We start from the raw sequence: 18,018 nt of genomic DNA, 5'->3' as shown, positions 1-18,018 counted from the left end.
GGACTGCTTTGCCAGGCAGTTCCTGGCTACCTCTGTGGACAGCCCAGCCACTGCAGGAGGCCATCACCATTTCAGTGGGGGAGCTCTGCACTGGAATCTGGATCCACACCAGTAAGCTTGCCCTGCCATCTCCGCTTTCGGTGTGGGCAGAGATGCCTGGTTATGAGCAGAGGGCACATATACTGCCATGGGCTGAGCAGATGGATACAGAGATGCTGAGGAGGGAGCCAGAATGGCAATGGGTTGCAAAATCTGTCCAGGCTGGTGTGCATGCTGAGCTCTTGTCTCTCCTTGTTCACTGTCAAGGGAATCCCGGGGGATCTTACTGCTCATCACCACTACGGGTTGAAAGTACAAATTTCCTGCTCTGACTGCATGCCCTGATGAAGGCTCTGTAGTGCTATTTCTAGCAGCGCGTACCAACAAATTGAGCTAATTGTTGTCATTATCCACCGTTGGGCTTCCGTTGCATCTCCCTTGAAGGGTGTTGATCAGCATGGTGCTGTCATTAGTTCTGTTTTGCAAGAAAAGTGACTGGCAGCTGGCAAGATGCACCCTGACAGCAGAAAGGGTTCACAGCAGGGGAACTGGAGCTGAACAGGGATGTGTTCTGGGATGCACCAAAGAAAAGTTTATTCCTCTCTTCCTTTATAGCATTGCCAAAAGCACTGCATTGCTCCAACAGGCCCACACTGGCAGCAGCTGCCCTCAGAGCTGGCCTGTTTCCATGCACATCCTTGTTCAGGCTCAACACTCTTCTGGATGAAGGATGAAGGGTGAAAGGCCGCAAAGAAAACGAGCACTTACTTCTGGTCACTTTGCCAGCTGTTTATTTTGATGGTGAGCAGCTCAGCTGGGCCCCATTATTTCCCCATGAAGTCCCGTGCTCACTTCATGCAGCGTGAAAAAGGCAGTGATTGGTAGGACTAGGATATAAGCCTGTTGAGTTTCACAGCATATCCTGCAAGTCCTGAAGAGGTGAGAACTTAAATCCCCCAGCTGGCAATCCCAGCTCCACAATCCCTGAGCCCCAGGTGTACATCTTCAGGTCCACCTGCACCTCAGAGGCTGCAGCCCGTGCAGCTGGCTCAGCACACAGACCTGCACCAGTGCTGTGGGGCAGCCCATGCCCAGCCCCATGCAAATGGTACTTTTGGGCTACCTGAGGACATCCAGCCTCATGTGCTTGGATCTGCCGTGCCCAGAGGCACTTATACAGAGGCTGACCTGTGGTCGCTGTCAGCACTGGGTTGCCAGGCTCTTTGCAGGTTCCATGAAATTGGCTCTATCTGTTTATTCTCACGTCAAAAGCACATTTGACAGTGAAGCCGAGGAGAGGAATTTCCTCTGCGGATTAGAGCAGCTCATTCTCACCTTCCCTCATTGAAGATGTGCCTGCGAGATCAACTGGGGTGACTGCAGGCGTGCACCTGCACTCTGTGCACCTTTTAATGCATCCCAGTCCAAAGCGATGCCTGGGTGGCTTGTGCTTAACATTCATTTTTATTCTAGAAGGAGCAAGGGGTAAATCGTAACTACCAGTTAGCAGCATGCAGCAGTTTTCTGTAGTCTGTGCTTTATCACAACAGCACTGAGTTCTCCTGGGAAGCCTGCCCTGAATTTGTGTACACGGGTTAGATCGTGTCCAGGGGGCTTGATTTTGAAAATAAGTGCTTAGAAGTTTTGTAAAAGAAAAGGGAGAGGCTTGCTAAGTGCAGGAATGTGTGCCCAGCAGGGACCAGCTAAAGGCAGACAGGAGCGCAGTGGGTCTGTCTGACCTTGCCTTGATCCGCGGTCGGGCACGGCTCCCGGTGGGCACAGCCGTGTAACGCTGCAGCTTTGTTCATTGCAGATATCAACATGGCCGGGGAACCCAAACCCAACAGACCTAAAGGGCTGAAGAGAGCAGCCTCCGCGTTATACAGGTAGGTCTCCGCTGTGCCACCTCCCTGCAGCGAGGTCTCTGGGCAGGTATTTCCTTCTGGCCAGGGCTGATTTTCCTGAACTGCCCCCTGGGCCATTCGTGCACATTCAGATTTTCTCCTCCCGTGGCCTTTTCTGAGCCTGGCCTTTGCAACACCCCTCAGGGCTAGGCTGAAGGGAAAAGAGCCAGCAGGAAGCCACACGGCAGACCCAAGGTTGGCCGAGACCTGTGGTGTTGTGAGACTGCACCTGGGCATGGCCTGGCCCATGGGCCGTGCTGGGCCTGGAGCACACTGGAGGAGCGCAGGCAGTAGTGGCTCTTGCCAGGTGTTGGGGACAACAGGGGTAATTTAGGGAAAGATGCTGGAGAAAAGGGGCAAGAGAAGAATAACACAGAAAGGGAGACAAGAAAGGAAGAAGGTGGGAAGGCATTGGAGCAACAAGTGGAGGTGGACCAAGGAGGTGGCCAGGAGAGGCCCTGAGGGAACCTGTGCTGGCAGCAGCAGTGAAGAGGGCAGAGAACAAGGGACAGAAGGGACAATGGTACATGACGTAGGTCTGTGGGAGATGTAGGGTGTCACAGATGTCAGAGCCTTCGGTGCCACTGTTGCCAACTCTAGAGACTTCATCATAATTCTCACAATAATTGAAGATTTTCATTGAAGCCTCACCGCCTGGAGTCGTGGGGGTGTGGGAGAAATTCATTATGTTCTTGCTCCTGAGGTTACAGAAAGGAAAACTTAAAAAGGTATTTTGAGAGCGCCCCACAGGTTCGAGAACCAAAAAAACAAATAACAAGATCCCAAAATGTGTTTTATTTCTAAATTCTCATGATCTTTGTACCAGTTTCATGGTATCGAGACTGGGGCACTGAGTCAGGATTTAGAATGTGTGGTGTTGGGAATAAAATTAGTATCAGGGCTATAGATGGGTGTTACAACAAAAGAAAATCATGAGAGAACTGTGGCTTTTTCTATGAAAAGAAAATAAGTGAGAGGGATAAAGAGAAATGAAAAAACTGTGATCAAGACTCAGTCCAACACCAGTGTGCAACCACATGGCAAACCTTAGCAGTAGCAACGTGCTTCTGATACAGGCAAACCCACCAGAGCTTCCGAAACCCTCCTGTGACACCCCCAAGGCACCTGCTGAGTCCTTCCCTGGGCCTCGCAGCTGAGTTCTTTCTTTGCAGCTTTCACCAGGCAAACGTTTCCTGCCATCCTGGACCCGCACTTCCTTCCCCACTTTGCCACCCACCTGGGCTCATAGGACTTATTGACTGGCCAGACCCAGCTGAGAGGATCACATCTGCCCCCTGCATCCCGTGGTCCAGCAGCCCCAGCTTCTCTTTTTGCTAGGCTCCCAGGGTGACCGGGGCCACACCAGGCAGACTGTGGGTATCCCATGTAGCTGGCATTGGCTCAGCTGTTTTCTGTCTCCCCAGCTACAACGAGGAAAGAAGTGCTGGGAGAAGGAGCAGCATCACCCATTTCCTGCAGGTTTCCCTTGGACAGATGGCATGGGGCACCTGGGCTGCCAGTCCGAGAGCTTCCACCTGCAAAAACACTCTGAGACAAAAGACCCCAGAAAACTGCGCCGAAATCCCGAGCTCTTCGAGCTGGGTCTCACGCGCTTCACGCTGGCTGCAAATCACTCAGAAGGCTTATTGTGGATGTCAGCCAGCTTGGCCCTTAGCCAGAGTTTGGCCCTCTGGATTTACAGGGGGAAAATGTGCATCTGTGCATCATCTGCACTGACGTATGGAAATGGGCACGACACAAATCCTTCTATTTATTTGCACATGCATGACTTGCGTGGTGCTGGTAGCCGTACTGCAAATCACTTCATTCCATACATCATGTGATAAAGAGCATTTTTTGTCAGCATTTACTTCTCATCCATTCCTTGACTACTAATCCTCTCCTGTTGGAATGACCAGTATTTCAGACTTCCAGGCTGCCACGTAGATGAAGAGAGAGAAGTTTGCTTCCTCCCACAAATATATGCTAAAATATGGGCCAGAGAACTACACTGCTCTGAGCTTCAGCGATATTTCATCCCAGATTGGTGACAGATTTAAACTTTGCCATCTGGATTAGCAAAACTTATGATACCTCATGGAAAGCCAGGAATCCAGGTTTGCAGTGAGCTGTGGTTATAGCTTCTCCTAATGGTCATAAATTTTTCTAAATGTTAGACATCAAAAATCACAGCACTATCATTTATAGAAGTGCCGTGTTAAACACCTAAGATTAGTTTTTCAATGGTTGCATTTTATTTTGCCTAACTCTAACTCTGCATGAGAGAATCAAGTACTACAGAAGGCAAGGCAAGGGTTATCTCATTTTGGACACAGAGGAAGCAAAAATGGTGGCAGTATTAGTTGATCCATCAGCCCCAGGATAATATTTGGGTGTTTAATGGAAATCCCTTGGGATGTAGTCTCCCATCTACCTCTAGCAGGTAAAACATACCCCAGGTTCACACCATCATGAGTTTTCTAAGATGTCTCTACAAAACCTAGACCTTCAGTCAGTGTAAAGCCTTGCTGCCATCACTGTTCTGCCTAGATCCGTTCAGGGCCACACTCCCGCAGCCTGTGCCTTTGCCCGAGCATCTCCTTGCACACAGAAAGTCCCCTCCATGACCCCGACCTATGCCCCGGCCACCGCTGCTCAACACGAACATGCCTGGAAATGCTGCAAACAAGTTAGCGAGGCTGGCTGCAAAACGAGCTTGTCTTTTGACCATGTCCCCCAGGTATTCACATGCTGTGTCTCAAAACCGTTTGCCTTCTGGCAGGACATTTTTCACCTGCCTAGCACACATCCAGACAGGGTTTCCTGGGGCATTTTGGGCCCCAGCCAGGTCGGTGCCAGTGCCCCTGCCATGCTGTGTTTTGGCTGCTCCTTGCTGGGGGCTGTGCAGAGAAGATGGCTCTGCAGTGGGACCAGCTGCGGGGCGCTGGGGTGGGCAGTGCTGTGGCTCTCCATGGGTCCCTGCCCGTCCCAGTGGTGTTGGTGCCCATGTTGCTCTGTAGCCGAAGGACAGCCAGCTTTGGGACAACCTAAGCAAGTCTTGCAAGGGGCACCAAGTGCCAAGCAGCTCGGTGGACACAAACCTCCGCAGACACCTTCACAGCCCGTGGATGCAAGTGAACAATGACCTCGCAGCCCAGCTGGCATCTGCGTCCTTTGCTGTACCCACTGCAGTCAAAAAGCTGGTGTCGAACCACCTGCAGCCAGCTGACCCACTCCTCCCATGTCTCAGCTGTGGTGCTCGGATCAGTGACAGCCCTGTAAGCCCTGGTGCCAAACCCATGCACAGGGCTGAGAAGCAACCCCAGAGCAGAGCAGGAGGTGAGCAATTGCACTGTCGGGTCCAGCACTGGTGAAGAGGACTGGTGCATGCTGTCCCAGCGCCTCTGCAGACCCAGCATCTTGGAATTGCTGTGTTCCCTTCCAGCATTTCTCTCCCAGCTTCCTGCTACTTTAGCTAGTTGCAGGAGAAAAGAATCTCACACCAGATGTGCAGGATTTTAAAAGCTCACTATTTAATTATGGCTGGATATTCCAAGTAGCGTTTCAGCAGATATTGTTTCTACTACTGCAATAATTAAGACTGTGCAATCGTTAATAGGAGGATCTGAGCTGAGCACAACATGTCAATTGTGATTATCAGTGCAGGGCTGCCAGCCAGGTAATTAAAAGCACAGCCACTCAGCTTTACGTTTACTGTTCAGGTGTGTGCTCAGAAACGGCACTACAAATGTAATGTAAATGCAGCACCTAAAAACAATTGCCCTTCAATTAGAAATGTGTGGATTTTGAACCTTTGTGATTCAGTTATAAATGTTGTTTAATTGCTATAGGAAAACAATGCAGAAGAAATGCATCACGAGCTGGAAGCATCATGCTACTTGCCATGGCCTTATAGGCTTCTGCTGCCTCTCTCTCTGATTGTCCCTGCTCTAGTAGTAAAGGGCACGATGTCACCAGCTGACTGAAAAATGGCAGAAATTATTCCTGTACACAAAGGAGGCCCTGCCAGTTCACTGAATAATGATCCATCCATTTCAGGAAGGTGTATCTTATGTGCCGTGAAATTGTCAGCACACAGGTTCCAGGTAAACCACTGAAGCTAGGCACTCGCTTTTTACTCGTATTCTTCTGTATTCCTGTTGTAAGACCTGACTTTTCCTCTGCACCTGACTTCCAAGGATGCTGGTAAAGGCACCCAGCCACTGCCTCCCTCCTTTCACAGCCTCCTGCAGGACTGGCTTTGTCTGTTAAGCTGTGACCTGACTCATGTTATAGCAGCGTCCCACAGTCACAGACTTCAGAAAAATCCCTGACTTAAGCCCGCTGCCTTCTTCTTTGAGGGCTGTGTCATGCTTTGCAGGTGTTGAAAGAGGCTGGGGTCAGAGTTTTTGCCATCCCACGCTGCCCTGAGTCTAAGGCGGACTCATCTCACGTATGTTCAGCCTGGCTTGGATTTATGTGATTACATTCCCAGCATCTGAAGCTCAGCGAGATGAATCCCTCTGGCTTTGGGGAAGTCAGAAGTCCAGGAGTTGCTGGCCATGTGCTGAGCCCGTAGTGTCCACGCCCCAACTGATGGGGCCTGGAGGAAAAGCCGGCTCGGGCTGAGTCCCAGAAGCATGACAGCAATGAGGGTGTTTCAGAGTTGTGCCAAATTCCCCCTAAACTTTGTGTCACTCATCAGGAAATGATCTAAAGCTGCCCCATGGTCTCAAGTGAGCTTCCCAGCGAGAGGCGGTCCTGCTTCTTCCCACTCAGAGTCCGCGAGCTTTACGGAGAGGTTACCTCTGTCTTCTGCTGCCTGTGGATACAGAGAACATTGGTGGCATTGTTAGAGCTAGCCAGAAGCATTTCACCAGAGCCCATCAGGTTTGACAAATATTACAGAATTGTATCAATTTCATTTTAGTTGCACCTAAAGAAACAAAAAGAAGAGTGAGAGCCTGACATTGTAGAAGCACCCTTGTTCAGTTTTCCTTTCAAATGACATCCTATTTTGATTTGATTCTGTGTTTATTGGATTCAAACAGAATTGGAGTCAAACATACTTGGTGTTTAAAATAGATTGAAGTTCTGAGGGGAGCTGCTGTTCTATAGCATTTTCTATATTTCCAAGTTTCATCCTGGGGCCGAATGAAAATCAAGTTATCAGTCTTGAAATGCCACATGAAAATACATTTCCTCTGTCCATATGAACACGCTGGTTAGATTCCAGCAAGAGTTGGCGTGGTAGGAATTGCCTTTCCCTTTCAGCTGAGAAAAGCATACCAGGGAATAAATGCAGATCACACAGCGTTTGGGTGGAAGGCTGCTGGGACAGCTGTTTCTGCTCTTTGAGGCCAGCAGGTACCATGTCCACAAGTCAGGTCAGAAGGGGAGGATGCCGAGGCTGAAAATACACTGAAATTCATCTATACTGAGGCTTTCAGCAAAATGTTTTTTTTTTTTTTTTTTTGTGATGAAATTGAATTTGGAAGGCTTTTGGAGATAACAGCTCTCTAGTCACACCTTTCCTGTCCCTCAGTGCTCAGCAGCGGGAACTCGCACCCAGCACCCCAGCCCAGGCGCAGAGCTGGCCATGGACGGTCAGTGGGTCAGCATCTGCTCAGAGACAAGGTTCAGCACAAAACCACTTCCAGCTGCCAAAAGAGGCAGTAGGTGCAAATGCTGCCTCGTTGTCTGTAACTTGCACCAAGTCTCCTTGGCTCCAAGCGAGCCCAGCTGTCCTCAGCCAGCCAGAGGTGTGCTTCGGGTCCCCAGAGGCACAGGCTGTCCCTGCACGTGGCTTCAGGTGACCAGGGAACTCAGGGGCATCCAAGGGATGGGGAAAGTCCCATGCTGGAAACCAGCCGGGTTGCTGAAACCAAAATATTAGGTGGGAAGCCCAGTGCCAGTGTAGGCAGGACAGACATCCTGGGTCAGCATGAGCCACGCTTTCTGCCAGCCAGCCATCCTTTTTTCACTTCTTGCCTAAGATGCAGGGCACCAACTTTACCCCCCCAGGCTACATCTTGAGTGCTCATCCTTCCCTCTTCCCATCACTGTCTTCTTCTTCCCATTAGTGTTGTTTATTTATAAGCCACTAAATGGTTTCATGACACAGGACAGAGCTTTTGCTTTCAGGGGCTGTGATAGCCATTCTCTTTGTTCGGAGCAGAGCAGAGGGAACGTCATCATAACTTCCTCATAAAGCAGCAGCAATTCGGGCAGCAGCACACGAGGGAACCAGATGCTGTGCCCAGCTGGGGGTACCCGCTCTGTTCAGCAGCATCGCTCTTCCCCAGCGTGCCTCTGCTGCAAGCATGCTGGGGCATCAGCCAGCACAAGGGCACTCTGAAAAGCTGTGATTGCCCTCTGCAATCACCTGTTTTGTCTTGCCTTGTGAAAAAAAATCAGATGCAGCAAGAGAGAAAACACATTACTGGGCCTCCAGGGAGTGTCAGAGGTGAGAAATGTATTGGTCTGACCTTGGGTTAAAATGCAGCTCAAGCCTAAGAAAACAGGAGGTGGGCAGGGTCTTGCTGAGAGGAGGGAGATTTAAACATCCTTGATAGCAAAAATGTTAAATTAATAAATACCCCCTTCTTCCTGACTTCTCCCTCAACAATTACATACGGTATGGAAAAATCTCACCCCAGCAGAGCAGGTAAAGCTATGTCCTCCTGGCACGGGTGCAGTTCCCACCACACAAAATGGAAGGATATCAGCAATGCCCTGAGAACAAGTTAAACCAATGTAGTACAGTGCATTACTGGCTTCCACAATTACTGGCCTCCACAATTACCAGCGCAATCCATCAGCCATTCTTTGAAGTTCTCCACAAGGTGGCCTGGAGATGGAGAGCTGGCCCCCAGGAGCTCCCCAGACTCAGCCATCACTTCGGACATCCCTCAGGGAGTTGGTGGACATTTGTCCCCGGCCCCAGTTTGTAGCTTTTAATTCATCTGCACTTCTTCTTGTTTCTCCTCCAGATAGCCAGGTTCATGCCAACATCACACCTCCAGTGTGTTCAGCCCCCAGGTCTTTCTCCAGGCTCAGACCGGCCCCGTGGGCCAGTCAGGACCATGGAGGGGGGGTGGATGTGGTGGTGCGTTATCAGCGTTAATTAACATGTGCCATCCTGACTCTGTTTCTGCAGCGGCTACGACTTCGACTATGACTATTACAGAGACGACTTCTACGACAGGTGAGCTGGGGAGGCGGCAGCCAGAGGGGCTTTCTGTGGGGCAGGCGGTGCAGAGAGGCCACAGCTCCAGCCGTGGGGAGCGAGGCGGGGTGGGCACAGGCCGTAGCAGTGGCATCCAACATTCAGGCTTTGCAGGGCCTGGGCTGGGGGTGCTTCAGCTCCTGCTTCACCCTCTGCTTCCTCCCCGCAGGCTCTTCGAGTACCGGGGCCGAGTGTCTCCAGTGCCCAGGGTGGTCCCGGTGAAGCGGCCGCGGGTCACTATCCCCCTTGTCCGGCGCGTCAAGGCGACGCTCCCCGTCAAGCTCTTCTCCCGATCGGCTGCCATTGCCAACAGCTCGGCCAAGCTGAAGCGTGAGTATGTGCGTGCAGCCCGGGGACGGGCCGTGCCACCCAGCCCTGTCCCCAGCCTCCAGCCAGGTACCTGCAGGGCTGGGTGCTCCCAGGGAAAAACCTTAAAAACCCCAAAACATCTGCAGCAAAAGCCCAGTGAGGGCTTTTCAGAAGCCTGTGGGCTGCAAATGGGGCAGGGGAAGGTACAAGGGATCATCCTTCAATAAGCGTGCAGTCACCACCAGTGCTGTAACGGGAGTGACGAGCTGTCGAGGGGCTGTGGTGCAGGAGAGCTCATTGCTGGTCCCAGCAAAGTTTCTGCCCCCCTTTCAGCAAAGCCCGTGCCAGCTGACACCTCTCTGTCCTTTTCCTTCCAAGTGAAGTGCAGCGAGCTGCAAACGATCAAAACCGAGCTGACGCAGATCAAGTCCAACATCGATGCTCTGCTGGGCCGGCTGGAGCAGATTGCTGAGGAACAGAAACTGTCCACAGGTCAGTTGGGTGTGTACAGGTCCCTGAGGGCTGGCCTGAGGCAAAGACCCCACCAGAGCTGGTCTTCAGACCCATCACAACTTGTAACGTCCTCTGGGCACCAGCACTGAAGCGTCTCCCCCATGATCCAGGTTAGGGGGGGGGGGGGCTCAGACACAGTACAGGAGGTTTCTGTAGCCCCAGCCCGGATAAGGGAACTTTGCTAATAAACATGAAGATAAAAGTCCCTGCCCTGAGGAGTTTAGCATTCTTCTCAATGGTAAGTTCTCAGCTCCAAGCTCTCAGTTGTGTCTTGGAGAGGGAGGGTGCTGCTTTCTAAGGGTACTTCATTCTTCTCTTGTCATCGAAATTCAAAGCTGGAGCAACGGACTTCATTGAACACACCGATCTGTTTCTCTCAGGAGAAAACATCACAGAAATACTAGGTAGTGTTGAAGCATCACTGCGAAAAAAATGGTCAAGATTCGGAAAACGTCTTTGCTGACAGTTAAATGGGCTGCCAAAATCACATGCCAAAATTCCCCAAATTATGGAATTGGGTTTAGAATTGTGAGATTTTTTTTTCTTTTGTAGTACAGTTTTTATTTTTTTAATTTGCTTTCTTGTTTGGGTCACTTCTGCCTCCTACACACACTCCAGTTGGCCTGCTCTGCCCACTCCTGGTTTTCTATCTAGCAGCTCCTTCAAAAGCAGCAAAGCTTCGCACTGTGAACTAAACCCTAGATCCATTATTTACATACTGACTCAATTCTGGGGCCTCTGGGTGAGTCTGATCAGGCTGCAGCCACCACCTCCCCCAGCCCCTGATCCTGCTCACTTGGCTCTTGCTCTCACAGAGGTACGGAAGAAGGCAGATGGCAGCAAAAGTGAAGTCTCGCAGGAAGACACAGCGTCAGAGGCAGAGGTCAACACGGAGGAGCCGCTGAACGGGGATGAGGGAGAGGAAGAGGGGCTCGCACGGGATGAGTGTGAAGATGAACTGGTAAGAGCAGTTGGGTGCTATGTTCCTCCAGCCAGGGGAGTTCAGTAATGGACCACAGTTTTACTGTAACGTATTAAACCCCCAGGAAAATAGTTTTTCCTTCCTAAAAGGAAATTGTTGTATTTAATCCCATGATTGTTCACAGCTTGTTCTTCCTAACTGTTAAGCTGCTTGCAAAAGCTTTGACCTAGCAAATGGTGGAGAAACACAGTTGGCTCCTGAAATACGGACTGTATTTATCCTTGATTTCACAACATTTAATTAATGGTTAAAATAAGTTGCTTTGCTCCAGAGGAAGTGGATCTCGAATGAATTGAAACATATGCCAAAGGCAGGCCATGTTATATTAACCACACTTTCTTAACAACGGGCATTTGCAAGGGCCTTTTGTCTGGATGGGCACCAAATTGCACAAGTGTAGTAGCACAAGTCTCAGCAAGCCGCTGTGCATGAAGCTGTACATACATGGCAAGGGCAGCACTTTTCTCTGAGCGTGGCTAGCCTGATTTTATCCATGTCAGCCCCATTGCCTTTTGTTCTGCCCTGAACGGGGACTGAAGAACCCAGTGAGCAGGTTTTACGGGGTGCTCCCAGATGCCACTGCACTGGTGGCAGCAGAAGTGAGGATGGAGCTCACCATCCCTTGCTCCATCCTCACCCCATGACCGCTGGGCTGACCACACAGCACTTCACACCTGCAGCACTCTGCCTATGGCCAAAGATCTCAAAACTCTTGCCAGCTGATTGCAGTCTTCCACTTCACCCCACCATAGTTATGATGGATGCAGGATCTGAACGGCATATTTCAAGTGTTTCAGTTTCTGGGACCTCACAGCTGAAGTCCATGACCCCTGCTAAATCTGAAAAGAGTTGGTTAAGGGGAGAAATAACAGACCACTGTAAAGAAGAAAGGCAAAAGCTGGCTTCCATCTCTGTGTCAGTTAGGATAAGGAAGGCCAGGTTTAAATTACGTCAAGGGAAACAGATGGTAGAAACTAGGGGAAAGCTTACTGATGCTAATGATGATAAAGCAGCTCGCAGACTGTCAACAGAAATCATGGACCTTGCCATTGGTGGGATGAGAACACAGAATGGACAGACATCCACTGGGTGTGATTTAAGCATCACAGAATGGCTTGGTCTGGAAGGGGTCTTAACGACCATTCAGTTCCCCATGCCCTCCCACCTTGTCCTATCACTATATGTCCTTGTAAGTAGTCCCTCTCCATCTCCTTCTCCAAGAAGAGCTGATCCTCATTAGGGATAGATGAAAATCACTATTTCAGGTCCCTACCACTTCTGATTTTCTGTAATTCTCTGGTTTTAAAGTGACATTGAGTTTGGAAATATTTTACTGCCATCATCAGGTTCAGATGTGCTCAGCATGGGGCAGGTTAATCTATGGAGCTCATCTGCAGGGGTGTTTTCTTAAACACTGCAAGGCAAACCACAGAAGCTGTCCTTTAAATCTTGCTCCTGACCTTAGAGCACTGAGCAGCAAGTCATTCAATTTCCTAGGGAGTGGCTGTCTCTTTTACAGACATCAGCATAACCTTCACCTTCTGCTGCCCATGGACACCGTACCCACAACGGTAGCAGGGCACTAGAAAGACCTAGCAAGGCAGGACCCAGCAAGCCCCATCAGTAACACTGAGGTCAAGTATGTACAGATGCACCGTGGTGGTAGTGCTGGGTGAGCAGCTTTGTAGAGCCCAAGGAAATCAGGCACATGATATCCATTGAAGGCAATGAGAGCTGAACAGATGCTTCTTTTCAGCCCTACATCCAGGCTAAAGTTGGCTGCCTGGTTTTGTGCACAAATCTCTGCTTGGCCTTGGTGAAGGCTCCAGCGTTGGCTGGGGAAATGATGTCCAAAATGTACACTCCAGCCCCGAGCAAGGAGGAGGAAGGGGGCCTCTCCCAAAACAAGTTTGTGCCCTTTCCGGAGAGGCTGGGCAGCAAAGGAGCTCTGAAGCTGCTGCTGTGCCCAAAGTTTACAGACTTGTAAAATAATTTAGGTTGGAAGGGCCCTGTGGAGGTCTCTTCCCTCATCCTGCCAGCTGATGCACCCCAGGATGTGGTAGGGTCTCTTTGGTAGGGTCTCTTTGCCCCAGGGACATTCTGCTGACTGCTGCCCAACTTGTTTGCCAGCATCTGAAGTCTTTTCTTTTTTTGCAAAGCTGCTTTCTTGCCAGCCGTCCCCTATGTGTCCTGCTCCACAGCATCATTCCTATTGCATTCCCACAGACTCTAGCACTCAGCTCAGGGGGTCTGGGAGGCCAGGAGACAGACCTGACCAGGGAAAACTGGGGGGGAAAATAAGCCTTGAGTACCTTGGCCTTTTCCATCTGCTTGGTCAGCAGGTGCCTGTGTCCCCTGCCCCACTGAGCAGTGGGCTTACGTTTTTGTTATCCTTCCTTTTCCTGCTGGTGTACCTACGGAAGCTCTTCCTGTTGCACTTCGTATCCCTCACTAGTTCCAACTTCTGCCTACCTTTGGCTTTCTTAACACCACCACTGCACACGGGAATTTTGGCTTTATCTTCCTCCTTGGTGGCCCAGCCCTGCTTTCACCTTCTGGGTTCTGCTTTTTGTGTAGGAAAAAGCTCGTTTTGGAGTTTGCTGCTCATCCTCCTGCCATGGCTGCCCCACTCTCTGCACAGCAGAATGGGCTGTTCCTGTGCTCCAAGGCAGGTGTGCTGGAAGGTGGCCCCGCTGCCCTGGGCTCTGTGGGCTTCCAGAGCAGTCTCCTGTGGGATTCTGCCAAGCAGATCTCTGAACATCCCCAGATCTGTTCTCTTAAGTCCAAGGATTTGATTCTGCTATTTCTCTCGGTCACTTCTCTCAGGATACTCTTTCCACCATCACATCACTGTCCAGCTCTTCCTTGTTCATTGGTAAGAAGGTCAAGAAGCACATCTCACTGACCCTAGTCAGCTTGTCAATCAGCTGTGTCAAGAAACCTTTCTTGATGTTTCCAGAAGTCTCCCGGCTTGCTTGCCCCCAGCCCCGTTGACTTTCCAGAAGATACCAGGTTGGATGAGGTCCCACAGGAGTACAAAGGCCTCCAACCAGGAGGCTTCCCCCAGACATCCAGAGCAGGTTTCCTGTCGGGTGGTCTGTAGTAGATGCCTGCCATGATGTCGCCCACGTTGTTCTGCCCCCTGCCCTTCAACCGCGTGCTCTCAGCTGACTCATCCCCGTTCCAATGCACGTCCCCATGCACCTGAGCCCTTCCTTTGCCCAGAGCAAACACCACCTCACCTGGTTTTCCTGACGAGCCTGTTCCCAGGGCACTATACCTGCTTTGTAATTGCAGCTCTGCAGGCAGAGGAGCCTTTGTTCTGCTGCCAGAAGTCACAAGCCTCCACACTTGCCCATCTTGAGAGTCTCCATCCCCAGCTCCTGTGAGCAGTTTCCAGCTTCCCTTCTGCATGCCTTGCAGTCCTCAGGCTTTTGCCCGTGCAGGATCTCTGCAAAGACCCTGCTGAGCTCCCCAGTAGCACACACCTATTTCCCTTCCCCAGCGCCCTGCTGCTAACTGGGTTGGGACTGGTCTCCCTCGCCTTTCCTTCTGGATCATCTGGTATTACCTGCAAACATCTGGCTCCATTTCCATCTGTTCATCATAAAATGGAGCCTGTGTAGGAAATTAAATATTACTGCTGAACACCTTATTTTAATGTGTATTGCAGAATGGCTCCAGGAGGGCAACTTCCATGTGCCTTATTTACAAACCCACTCTTGTATGGGGAGCAGTTCAGCATGGTGTGCTGTCACTGTGACCTTGGGAGTGGTGAATATTAGGAGTATTATTCTGGATGATGAGCTGTACTGCAAACTGGAACCGGTTTCTCTGTTCACCAGCAGAATCACTGCACTGTGCATGATTTGCCGCTGCAGACCAACTCCCCCTGAGCATCCTGGGCAGTTCCAGTAACCACAGGAACTGTGCTCTCAGTGTGGGTCCTTGCCAGGTCCCAGGTAAACTTCTCACAGTGCTAAAACAAGGAAGAGCTGTGAAAACACACATAATAAGGCCCACTTTATACAGATGCTGTGGCTACTTGCTAAGTATGGGGCTTCTCCTTTAACCTGGCCATGTGAAAACTAGGGATCCAGTCTAAGCGTTCACCTAGCAATGATGAGTGCTTACCATTTAGCACCCACGCCCCAGGCTTAAGACCTTCCCTGGGGACATGCAGCCTGCCCAGTGGAGGTGCTGGCTCTGTAGCAGCACAGATCAGACACCTGACTTTACACCACCAAGGGAAGGTGGGCCTGACTTTATCCCGGTCCCTTTGAGGTTCAGCCAGACGTCAAAATCAAAGGCGAAATCACACATCCCAGGTCTGTTCAGCAGAGGCTTGCTAGCATAAGGATATTTCTGGTTTTGCCTGGAATTGTCTTTTCCAATCACTCCCCACAGTCCCCACGTTGGCATGTTCTGCAGCTCCTCCGCCACGGAGCAGTCTGACCCTGCCGCAGCGTGCAAGCTGTCCTGCCCATGATGGACCGGGCTGGTCCCTGCTTGTGACACAGCACGGTGTCTTGGGCAGGGCAGGGGGGGCACGTGGTGATTTCCTGTTTCTGTCTCCCTGCAGGAGAACAGCCATTACACAGATGTGGAGGATGCCAGACTACAGTAACCAGGTACGGCTCACACACTGCTTTTTAGAGACTGATCCTGAGCAAAAGTTTTCATCCCATGCAAGACGTTGGGATCTTTTGCTGCTTCAGAAGATGCTCTTTCGCACTGATCCTCTGTGCTTTCTAGCACTGAGCCTGGCTGCTCAGCCGGGTCGCTGATCAGCCCCTCGCTCCTTTTCCTACGTCACACACTACCTCTCTGAGGTTCAAGGAAAATGATGTACCTTTTTTTTCATCACTGCCTCTTGTCTCTCCTTGCAGCCCATTCAGAACAGCAGTGAGCAATGGTGTGAGGAAAGCACGAGACTAAACCCTGTCCTGGCACACTGAGCAAGACACGCTAAATTGAAGTGCTGCTGTCATCTCTACCTGGCATTCGAAAGGAGAAACATGGCCCGACATCTTCCATCCATCTGTAAAGCAAAGACGACTAAAACTCATCATACCAGTGAATCCCCACGACCCTCTGCAATGGATTCAGAGCTCTGCAGCCAGCCCGGGCAGCAGCCAAACCCTGTGCAATCCATACCCACCACTGACTGGGTAATGGGAGAGCGGTTGTGTCACCCCACGAGTCAGAGATGCTACAGGGCTTTTTCTAAGAGAGGAGGGAGAACTAAGCCCAACCCCATAAGGACTTTTTCTCATGCTAGGTGAGAGACAGAGCATTTGCTAACTGGGGGAAAGTACTGTCTCAGTTTGGACAATTTGTGTTCTCACGCTCGAGGTCATGTTGAGGAAGAGGGTGTGGGGTGAGCTCTGCTCCTGGAGTGGCCACCTCCTGTTGTGGCTCTTGTCCCATGCGCCACCGCGGGTACCCGGTCACTTCCAGGCAGAGAGGAGCCGGTGCCTGTGCATGTGCTGTGCTGCTCCAAGAGGGGAAGGTGAGAGGAGCCTGTGGGACAGCAAGCGATCCCAGGCAGGAGGAACAAAGCCTGCATCGTCTTCAGCAGTTTGGCCTCCTTGTTCGCCACTGGGAAACCACCATGGGAAGGCTGAGCAAGTCCCTGAGGAACGAGAAGATGCAAGCATGTGTCAAACAGGCGGATAAGACCCTTTTGGACTCGCCACTCCCTGGAAGGGCTCTGACCCACCTGCTTCCCCAGCCAGAGGAGCTAGCCCCTTCCCCTGGGTGTTCGTACCCCCTGCCCCAGCTCCCCTGGGTCTCCACGCCTGCCGGGGGGCCAGGAGGCAGCGTGCTAGCTCCTGCTCGTGGCAGCAAGGTCTGTCACCAGTCTGGCAGGGCTGCAGCACGCCTGGGCGCAGTGATCCCGGTGACTGCCCTGAGCACAGCGCCTGTGGGTGTGCAGGCACCCCCCTCTGCTGCCCAAATTCAGCCTGCTTCTGACCCATGCCACGTCCTGCGAGCACAAGGCTGCGGCAGCCTTTTCGCACCACAACACCCAAGAGGTCTCTCGGCCTTTCTCGTCTTGTTCCTTCCTCTTCCGCGGGCTTATGCAATTTTTCTGAGTTCAGAGGTATATGGGACTGAGACTCACACAGCACTTTATTCAGAGCAGTTGTGTCCTGCCCATCTCCCCTGTGTCTGCCCAAAACACCCCTCCCAAAACACACACACACACACACACATCGGCGCTTTGAGTCCAGAACGGTGCCCGCACCTTCTCCTCGGCCAAACTCTCCCACAAACCACGTGGCCCCCTGATTGTACAGGGTGCTCTGAAAGGGGACTCCTGCTTTCTGCTCCAGCACTCAAAGCCAGACTTCCTGTACAGCATCTCTCTTTGAAGGGTGGAGGGGAAAACAGGTCGTGGGGGCAACGCTTCCCTGCCCAGAGGGCCATCCTGGAGCAAGCATGGCTCTTGAAGCACAATGTTTTATTTGCATTTCTTAGTTTCGAATAAGTCATGAAGGAATTAAGGGATAACCGTGCTTTCCCCTACCTTTTTCTGGTTCCTGTACAATTTATCCATTGTGTTGTACTGAGCCGTCGTAGAGCTGTTTTCTAGGCTTTGAGAGATGAGCTGCGGATTTTGCTATGAACTGACTGTGATGCTGATGTCTGGGAGAAAGGTGACCTTGTACATATGATCCTGTATAATAAAAGAAAGAAGTCTAATTTGCTTTTGCTCTCTTCTCTGTCATGCACATACACGTTTTTTTTCCTGTTTCAGACAAGCAAGCTTTCTTTTCCCTGTCTGAGCTTCAGCTCTGCCTGCAGGACTGCCTTTCCCTTGCACAAGGGGCAAGCGAAGCAGCTGGCTCGTAGTGGCTCTTCCTCTGGGTGCCTGGGAACTCTTTCAGTGCAGGAAGAGACAAATGCAGGACAAATCCAGAACTTTAATCGCATTAGCTGTTTGCACTACTCCAGCTAATAACAGGCTGGAAAAACATGATTGATGTTCTAGTTTGCACAAGCCAGCAGTAGGAATAAATGCCCCTAAAGCACAGTAC

The 18,018-nt window shown here is 51.1% G+C and overlaps 1 protein-coding gene across 5 annotated transcripts in view; it reads left to right on the top strand.

Annotated features, from left to right (window-relative positions):
- Positions 1-17,683, top strand: part of RALY (RALY heterogeneous nuclear ribonucleoprotein) — a 119,697-nt gene extending 102,014 nt beyond the window's left edge. For all 5 annotated transcript variants that reach the window (XM_048072514.2, XM_048072513.2, XM_048072516.2 and 2 more), the window contains 7 exons: positions 1,853-1,925; positions 9,103-9,150; positions 9,341-9,501; positions 9,859-9,972; positions 10,809-10,954; positions 15,558-15,606; positions 15,865-17,683. In XM_048072514.2, coding sequence (XP_047928471.1) covers positions 1,853-1,925; positions 9,103-9,150; positions 9,341-9,501; positions 9,859-9,972; positions 10,809-10,954; positions 15,558-15,602 — 587 coding nt within the window. In that variant the 3' untranslated portion in view covers positions 15,603-15,606; positions 15,865-17,683. The remainder of the gene's footprint in view (positions 1-1,852; positions 1,926-9,102; positions 9,151-9,340; positions 9,502-9,858; positions 9,973-10,808; positions 10,955-15,557; positions 15,607-15,864) is intronic.
- The last annotated feature ends 335 nt before the right edge of the window (positions 17,684-18,018 follow it).

Source organism: Anser cygnoides, chromosome 16, assembly GCF_040182565.1.
Source record: "Anser cygnoides isolate HZ-2024a breed goose chromosome 16, Taihu_goose_T2T_genome, whole genome shotgun sequence".
Taxonomy (NCBI): Eukaryota; Metazoa; Chordata; class Aves; order Anseriformes; family Anatidae; genus Anser; species Anser cygnoides.
The sequence above is the reverse complement of the archived record's forward strand: the minus strand, read 5'-3'. Positions and strand labels throughout refer to the sequence as shown.